Source organism: Pinus tabuliformis, chromosome 7, assembly GCF_031772625.1.
Source record: "Pinus tabuliformis cultivar Carrire ecotype Pingquan chromosome 7, CPIR1, whole genome shotgun sequence".
Lineage (NCBI taxonomy): Eukaryota > Viridiplantae > Streptophyta > Pinopsida > Pinales > Pinaceae > Pinus > Pinus tabuliformis.
In genome coordinates this window covers 1682373761-1682383867 of record NC_142293.1, presented here as the reverse complement: position 1 = coordinate 1682383867, position 10107 = coordinate 1682373761, and the positions used below count along the sequence as shown (strand labels likewise).

Here is a 10107-nt window from a genome sequence, read left to right as displayed (position 1 = left end):
GCAAAGCCAGAAAGAGTCTTCTACATTCAACAGGACTTATAAAAATGACCATCATGAGGTTTTTTATATTCATATTCTAAACTTATTTCTAAGTACATATAATGGATTTTGATGTCTTAAGGGATGATACTCTACTTTGAATAAATGCAAGTGGAATTTGTGATCTAAGATGGTGGTACAACTACATGGACTCAATAGGAGTTTCTAATTCTTCCTTCTAAATTTCTACCTCTAAAACATTTTGTTTTTATAGATAAAGTTTAGATGTAAAGGTTGTGTGAAGTAATAAATTCGATATAGCATTTGTTCTTTGTTGGGAATGATTGAGTGTAGTTTCCTATGATTCATAGAAGAGATCAAAATTTGTTCCCACAGATCAATTATATTTACTAGAATTGAAAACAACTAATGTTCATGTCCAAGCCCCAAGAGTTAGCTCAAATATTTGAGTCCTTGTTTTTAAGTACCTCCCCGATCGGGAGGTCACATGAGCAATTCTCCTCGACACCCTTGGGGTTAGACCCTGCTAGTCTCGTCGATGGGCTTTAAAAGATTCCCTTCGGGGTTGATCTGCCCAAATTTTTCTGAGGGAAAAAACTAATGTTCATGTCCAAGGCATTGATAATATGGCTATTCATTCCATCACAACCATGATAATATATTACTATTATTCAAAAACACAATTAGTAAAGGGTTATGCACTCCATATTTTTCCAAGGGAAAAAAACTAATGTTCATGTCCAAGGCATTGATAATATGGCTATTCATTCCATCACAACCATGATAATATATTATTATTATTCAAAAACACTATTAGTAAAGGATTATGCACTCCATATTTCATTTTCCCAGCAAGAGTAAACAGGTGCACTTTAAACGTGGTATAGGAGAGATGTATAATGTATTGTAATCCTTATAAATTCAATTGAAAAATAAAGTTCATAAAATTTGATTTTTTCATCATCCATAATAGTCATAAGGAAATAAACTCACATAAATCCATCTAAATCTCAATCTTTTAATCACAAATAAATTGGTGTCGCAATTGACCTTTATTCCACTTAGTGATTAATAGATGTAACATAGATCTACATTAGTATTAATAACATACAATCATACACAATCACTTAATTTGTTTGAATATTTCTATAATATTTGTATTTTTTATATATATATATATATATCTTAAAAATTCTACTCTCTATAAAAAGTAGCTTGAATAACATGCAATAACTTTGAAATGTATACGCAAATTCATCTTAGCTTTATTCAATGTCTTTGAAATGTATATGTGAATTCATCTTAACTTTAGATTTATAGTTGATTATTTTATGATAACGTCATCTTAAAGAATATCCTTATGGTTCAAATTAGCATGTTAATTGTTAGAAAAAAAATTGCCCCAAGAACAAGCTAGAATCATTTAATGGCAAGTCCCCATTGGACTTGCCCTCATTTGGTATAGTTTCCACCTAAAATGTTGGAATAAATTTAATATCAATTAAATTAGAAAAATAACATTATAATTTATAAAATTTAACTATCTGTATATGTTAGAAATATTATGTCTAATTACCTATCCTAACTGGAAACATGTGCATTGAGATAAAACACAAGAAAAAAAATTAATCACAAAATTAAATTAAATAATTAATAAAATCAATAAAATATTGAGCACAAAAAATATATTAATATTTAAAAAACATATTTTTATTTAAAAATCACATACATATTCTTGTATCCAATATGAAATATTAATTGAAAAATAAATTTATTGTGAAATATAAGAATATGGAAATCTTAAACCTTGATAGAAATACAAAATATATAACAACACATTGCCATAGAAGTCTTCTCCAAAGATATATGACGTTTCAATTTATCATTAAGAAATTTATCAGTAAGAGTTGATAAAATTATACAAGCCTCTCGAATCTAAATTTTCGATCTCCTTGTTTCTCAAAAGAACATCCTCTTAAATGGGATACTTAATAAAGTACATTTATTAAGAATTGATAAAATTATACAAACTTTGGAATCTAAATTTTCGTTCTCTTTGTTTCTGAAAATAACTCCCTCTTAAATGACATAATTAATAAAGTACATTCAATTTTATCTTCTTTTTGTTACAACAAATTCCACTTTCGAAGTCTAATTTTAATATTTCTTATGAAAAATGTTTGATAAAAGCATACGATTGTTCCTTTCAAACAATGATGTCGATATAATTTTCCATTTTAAAAATCCTTATGGTTAGTAACACATTGTAATTTGTTATAAGGATATTTGTATTTGATTCAAGATTTTGAATATGTCATAGTGTTTATTTGTATGCAAGTAGGTTTTTTTCTCCTTATTTTTCTATTATTTATTTTATTCTCTTATTCTTCCTATTTTCTTTATCATTCAGATTATTTCGGTCTTGAAAAGATTTTCCAAATGTACAAAAGTAATAGCTAGTATGTTAATAGTTAAATAATTATATATTTACGCAAGTAATCATAAACAAATAATAGATTCCAATATTAATCCCATATTCATTGAGTGAAATGGTTACAAAGAGTTTATAAGTTATCCTTCACCTAACATAATTCATTTGCACAATATTATGCAATATGGGCTACAGTGTATTCTTTTAATCTCAATCATATACTAGACTAGTATACAAAAATTTGGGATCTGAAAATATGTAATGGATAGCAATACTATGGTAGATGACACGTCAGCAAAAGCATGCCAGTGTCTAGTAGATTCCATACATGATTATCTCTAATAATCCATTGGTTAGCCCACGAATAGCTGAGTAGTTTAATCTAACATGGAGAAGAACTTCACAAGTAACATGGACTAAACAAAACAATCTGAATGTGAGAAACAAAGTGGATACCTCGGTATCCATAAGACTTTTATAAGGCCTATAAAATTTAATCCATATATGTATTGTCAATATCCAAATACTTATATAAAATTCTTGATCCAGGTACTCGAAGTGGAAATGAATATTATGGAATTAGGAAGAATGAAGTGAGAAAATAAATGATCGGGATCCTTATACAAATAATACATATGAAAAAATTCAAAACAAATTCATAGTTCCATATAGTTAGATAGAAAATAAAATTTAGAATGCATAACACCACAATAAATTCCATTAAATCATTACTTATCCAGATACAATGAATTCATGAAATGTGAATACTTTTAACACCTATGTCAAAACTACCATGTCAATGTATATGTCATCATACCAAGTCATTAGTATGCTTAATAAATTAAATCAGTCATTGGCCATATGGGATGACATGTAATATGACATGTCATATTACATGGCATCATAAATGCACTAAAAATTTGGTAAGATTCATTTCATTGTCCACCATGTTATTTCAAATCTATGAAATATTAGGTGAAAGAAAGATTTGGATTTGGATATCTAGTATCAAGGATTTGGAAATTTCAAATAATGATATATTAAGTTTGATCCAAATCCTAATATATATGATCTAAGTTATGAAAGTTTTTTTTTAAGACATAATTTATCTTATCCAGATCCAAATACAATATAATATATCAACAATTCCTCTATATCTAGATTTAAGGAATTGAGAGCTCATAAAATTATATTAGCAATGTGTATACATGATCCAGATTCAAATTTCTTGCATCCGAATTTAATCAAAATCTTTAAAAACACCCATATGATCAACGCTTTGAACTCTTTGATTTGGATCTCATTACCAAGATTTGGATCTTTAAAAATAAATAAATTTCGAATGGAAAAAATTGTCATCAAATTAATTGGAAACTATGCATATACAATCAAATAAAACAAAATAAAAGATAAAAACATTTACAAACTATATCAAATCAATAATAAACTATATTGTAGAGAAAACAACGGGAAATCTATAGGAGGGTGTGGCCATATAGAGGAGTTGTCTCGTTTAGTTCTATCGTCTCTATTAGGAAGTTCGTTAACACTAGGAGCGAGACATGTGTTGGTTGGAAACACTTGAATGGACCATAGTGGTTGTATAATACAGGAAGTGCAAGAAGTTGAATGAACCATGCACATGAAGGGACATCGTAATGAACCAAAGTACAATGGTTGGGTACCCATGAAATCTAGTGGATGGTTGTTTCTCTATCTAGATGTCATTTTAGCAATGTCTACATGATGGAGTTACAAAGTAAAAGCGTTGGTTTTGAATTGTGTGTAAGTAATTAGTATATGCTCCCCCATCTTAAGAATGTCTATTTATTTATCACATACATATAATTTTATACACAGTGGTGATATCAATATACATTCTTTAAAAAACATAATCTAAACACAAACCAAAGTCTATATTTCATAATGCTGATATAGTCTAATGTTTGTTATATGATATCTATGAATTCCCAACTAAATCTCTATTTTCCCATCTTAAAAAGAATATTTCTTTATCACAATATCTATTTCTTTGGCACAATACATATACTTTTATACAACATTTATATCACTTGCATATTTTGTAAACTAAACACAAATCAAAATCTATATTCCGTAATGCTCATATACTCCAATATTTGTTGTAGGATATCTATAAATTTCCAACCTATATTCAAATTATCCATCCTCCCTACTTGTATTTTAAAGTTAAACACCATTAAAAAAAATTATAATATATTCATATTATTTAAAACAAATATACATTATAACCAAGTGCAAATTTCCGGCTCGTGCAAGTCAAGAGCAATCTATACATTAATAAACAAATAAATCCTATGATTACACATTCCTAAATGCTCATATATAACATCATGGAACAAAAATCCTATGATCACACATTCCCTGTATGCTCACATATATAACACGATGGCAAAGGATCTTCCGAGACTCTCATACACCATGTTCTTCTATGCCAATATCACTGCTATTTAAAAATAGAAGAATTTTCAATCTGCATATGGGATCTAAGATGTAAAAACAAGTCTTCAATCTAATTATAGGATTCAACAGGATGAAATGAAACAAAACAATTCTGGAGCCCAGAAGTACCAAAATTCATATATATTTCCATCGACTCAGATTTGCATATAGAATACAGACTTAGTAAAAGATATTACTAGCATAACTTTTTGAACTTAAGTCCGTGATTCCATGCTGATGCTGTGGATCTTAGCCAGGACTCCCACAAGAGGATCATTGATATAAGTTGTGGGCTCAAGCTTGCACGAATCGGCCCTGTTATGTCGATTATTCCATGATGTTGTTGTGGAGCTTAGCCAGGACTCCCACGAGAGGAGCATTGATATACGTCGTGGGCTCAAGCTTGGTGGAATCAGCCCTGCTATCCTCAAACCCGTCATAGCGATCAGGCCCTCCCACAACTGCACCTGTTAATTCATTTGGGTTTGGTGCTTCTCTGTTGAACCACAAAGTGAAACCTTCGGTACATGATATCTTTCTGGAATCCTCGTATATCGAAACTATGGAGGACCCTCTGTGGTGAGCTTGCTGTGGATATTTGTCACCAAAACCCACCATGAAAGACATACCAGAAGGATTCTTTCCCAAAATGTAATCCACCTGCAATTTACATATACAAAGTGGATTTGTTAGCTACTACTTTGCTTGCTTTTTCAAATTATGATATGGAAAAACAAAAAATAAAATTTATTTAACTCTGAATCTCTTATACTCTGAGAAAGCTGGAATGGATATACAAGTGTGCTCAATTCTTCTCCTCATTAATTAAATATTTTGCAACACTTAAAAAATTATAATATGTATGTGTACTTGTTGTTTGGCAAATGCAATAAGAATGCTTGGTTCATATGTTTGATCGCCACATTGCAGGTATTGCTTATATCGTGACAGTAAGTCACTGTAAACTGATGCAAGGAATGATGTGCCAGTAGCATATTGTGTATTTGCACCATCTCTGACAAACAACAAACCTCCTGTACAAGTGAAACAGATACAAACACTGTTAATGAGCTTAATTTTGAAACTCAACAGATACAAACACTGTTGATGAGCTTAATTTTGAAACTCGGAGCATGACAGGGAGAAACTTCCATTTACCTGGTGTGATGGAATTTTTGAATTGAGGACTTTGTGGAAGAACTGAGCAGAGGAACACTTCTGCTTGGCCTCTGAAAACTTCCAGGTTGGTTTCTCCGGAGAGATATAGCTGCCAGGTTTATTAATTTTTATGAAGATGTGGTCAGTTGAGGGTCAAGTGGTCAGTCTTAAACTTTTTCTAAATTGAACATTTGGTGATTCATATGTTTATGTGAATATGGACTTACACTAGACAGGTGGATTTGAACTCCTGCACATTTGAGATCCCAATTGAACTCATACTCATTGGAAGTACAAAAATTTTGGTGGAGTATGTATTTGGTATAATATGGCAATCCAGTTGCTCTATATAGCCACACCGCTGCCCATGCAAGCTCGTCCTGTAAGTTAGTTAGTAGAGGAATAATAAGAAGACTTCAAGAAGTTACTCACTCTGTAGTTTAAATAAATAATAGTGTGAAGTAAAAAAGGAAGTAAAATTAATAATGTTAAGGAAAGATACATCATAGCCCGAGACAGAGCAATAGAAAGGGCATTCTCCATGATATGTTCCCCAGTACTGGTCAGCGAAACGAAAGAGCTGTACTAAATGACATATTCAATTACATGAGTATCATAAAAAGTTGGAGAATAAAATTCATTAAATTAATTCTCAATTTTGAATCTAACACATGAACGAAAGAGCTGCACTAAATTAATATTCAATTATATGAGTATTTTAAAATGTTGGAGAAGACAATTCATTAAATTAATTTTCAATTTTGAATCTAAGACATGAATTTCATAGACATGTTAAAAATGGGCATTTTTGAAAGATTTTTGGAATATTTTGGAATCATAAAAAACGTAGGCAACCTCACATAAGTAATCTCACCGGTATTTGCCTCATCCCAAAATATTCCAAAAATGGAGACATTAAATTAAATTTAAAATAAAAGTTATAAAAAAACGTTCATCCACAAACAAATATGACCTATCATAAGTTGCTAAAGTTATCTAAATTGTAAATTCTAAGAATAGAATAGAATAAAACAAAAAAAGAAATTGTTTCAATTGTAAATTCTAAGAATAGAATAGAATAAAACAGTGAAAAGAAATTGTTTCCTATCATATGTTTGTTTTAATTACTAAAGTTATCTGGACTGTAAATTCTAAAAATAGTATATAATAGTGAAAAGAAATTAAACCATTGACCTTTTTCCTAACAGTACAGTAGGATTCTAAAATATCTCAATATCTCTCAAATCTGCAATCGCTGTTCTAAACCAATAATACAGTATAAGTGATTTTAGAATACGCATAATCTTATACCAAAGTAGCTCTTTGGAGTAGGAGAATGGAATAAGGTTTGTCAATGGCTGCAAAGACGACGGAGGAAGCGGCCAATGCTGCAGCAGTCTCTGCTGCAATTTCTGTCCCGTGAGTGGATGTATCTATTCTGTACAAAGTCCTTGGAGTGTCCATCCTCTCTGGGTTCTCCCAACAGTTATGGTCTGCAGTTGGATCTCCCACCTAAAAACAAAACCATAACTAAATTCATAATTGCCATTTGTTGTGATCCTTAGTAAATTTTGTTGTGATCCATGAGTAAATTTAGTTGGGATGGCAATTAATTCACCTGAACCCACAGCTGGTTTTCGGTGGCGCTTGCTTTGATGAAATAATCAGTTCCCCACTTAATGGCATCCCTAACGTTCTCCAACTCTCCCGCTGCTGCAAGTTCATCTCTGTACTGAAGGGCTCCCCATGCCAGCATGGTAACGGTGAAAGCCATCGGAAACCCATACTTCACATTATCCCCAGCGTCGTAGTAACCGCCCACCAAATCCACCTACATAAATACACAGTAAAAGCCATGTTGAACATCATTGCATCTTTCCAGACTTCTTGAAGATCTGGACCAAATAATCAATTCCTAATTTATATGGACAGAGAATGTTGATAGAAATCAAGCTGTTGCAAACTCATAACTCATAATACTGGAGTAAGAATTCACATTGTAGGTGGGTTGCGGGGGATCTTTATGTTAATAACTTAATTGTATATTCTCATAATATCCTGAAATCTGATAGTGCTGAGAAATCAATTCCGAGAGATCAATTGTTTGATCTAAATAAGTTGTGGGTGGAGTATCAATCGTTTTCGCCAAAATAGATACCCTCGTTATTTTCGCATTGATAAGATCAACGTCGTTATTTTGCCGTTTTGGGTATGATTAACAACACTTCTAAAACATTCAGGAAACAACGTTTCTAAAACAATCCGGAACAGATGGCAATACCAAAATGAGAAAATATTGTTATTACATTTTGGATTTGTCCGTCTGTTAGACCAGAATCTCCTCTCCAGCTTATCCTGTTGCTACTGCTGGACAGTTTTCCTGAACGTTGAGCCTCCAGAAAAAGAATAGATTTATGAAGAGCATCTTTGTAGTCAAACTCACCCAACACAAACTGATGATGAGCAGACAGCACAGTAGCAAGAATTATACACACAAACCTTTCCACGGTAACCCTGTAACCCATTTCTGCTGCAATTGATCAGTAAATGGGTACAAAAATAAATATCTGCAAAAGTTGATGCGTATATATATTTGTAGTCTCACGCAACCAACGTGTAATGAAGAATAGAAACATAAAGGGGATTCGGTATCTTTGTTTGCATGCATGTTTGATGTGGGTATTGTAGAGGTTTTGCAGGACAAAGAAGTCTTGCATGCAGGTTTGATGCGGTGCTTATTTTGAAGGGTAGAGAAGTCTTGTGGGTCCAAAAGGAATCTATCCCAAGTGCATGTTATGGATCAACACTATCTATTTTGAATCTTTGATGATGAAGGCAAATTGAATGGAATTGTTTAGCTCTAATATTGTATGACGAGTTGAATTAAAATTGAATTAAAGAAGTTGGCATGAGAAGATAGAAGCTATAAATTAACTAAAGTCTACGAGATGAAACTATTTATATAGAAACATTGGCACACATAATTGAAATTAATAGCATACTCATGATACAAAAACTAATTTGAAAAGAATAAATGCATGTGTAATTTCCCTCAAAATGTTTTTCTATAAAGATATATTTGCTACACAAAAACTCCAGTTGAATCTAAAATGAATTAATTGGCATGGCAAAGCCAGAAAGAGTCTTCTACATTCAACAGGACTTATAAAAATGACCATCATGAGGTTTTTTATATTCATATTCTAAACTTATTTCTAGGTACATATAATGGATTTTGATGTCTTAAGGGATGATACTCTACTTTGAATAAATGCAAGTGGAATTTGTGATCTAAGATGGTGGTACAACTACATGGACTCAATAGGAGTTTCTAATGCTTCCTTCTAAATTTATACCTCTAAAACATTTTGTTTTTATAGATAAAGTTTAGATGTAAAGGTTGTGTGAAGTAATAAATTCGATATAGCATTTGTTATTTGTTGGGAATGATTGAGTGTAGTTTCCTATGATTCATAGAAGAGATCAAAATTTGTTCCCACAGATCAATTGTATTTACTAGAATTGAAAACAACTAATGCTCATGTCCAAGCCCCAAGTGTTAGCTCAAATATTTGAGTCCTTGCTTTTAAGTACCTCCCCGATCGGGAGGTCACATGAGCAATTCTCCTCGACAACCTTGGGGTTATACCCTGCTAGTCTCGTCGACGGGCTTTAAAAGACTCCCTTCGGGGTTGATCTGCCCAAATTTTTCCGAGGGAAAAAAACTAATGTTCATGTCCAAGGCATTGATAATATGGCTATTCATTCCATCACAACCATGATAATATATTACTATTATTCAAAAACACAATTAGTAAAGGGTTATGCACTCCATATTTTTCCAAGGGAAAAAAACTAATGTTCATGTCCAAGGCATTGATAATATGGCTATTCATTCCATCACAACCATGATAATATATTATTATTATTTAAAAACACTATTAGTAAAGAATTATGCACTCCATATTTCATTTTCCCAGCAAGAGTAAACAGGTGCACTTTAAACGTGGTATAGGAGAGATGTATAATGTATTGTA

At 31.7% G+C, this 10107-nt stretch overlaps 1 protein-coding gene across 1 annotated transcript; it reads right to left on the bottom strand.

Moving 5' to 3' along the window:
- Window positions 1-5239: 5239 nt before the first annotated feature.
- Window positions 5240-8595, bottom strand: LOC149254952 (endoglucanase 8-like). The gene is made up of 8 exons (XM_089454888.1): window positions 8377-8595; window positions 7689-7901; window positions 7382-7582; window positions 6573-6650; window positions 6298-6450; window positions 6071-6179; window positions 5783-5946; window positions 5240-5572 (listed from the first exon to the last, which is right to left on the bottom strand). Exons 1-8 carry the CDS (start codon window positions 8593-8595, stop codon window positions 5240-5242), a joined length of 1470 nt encoding a protein of 489 aa, XP_089311014.1.
- Window positions 8596-10107: the final 1512 nt, after the last annotated feature.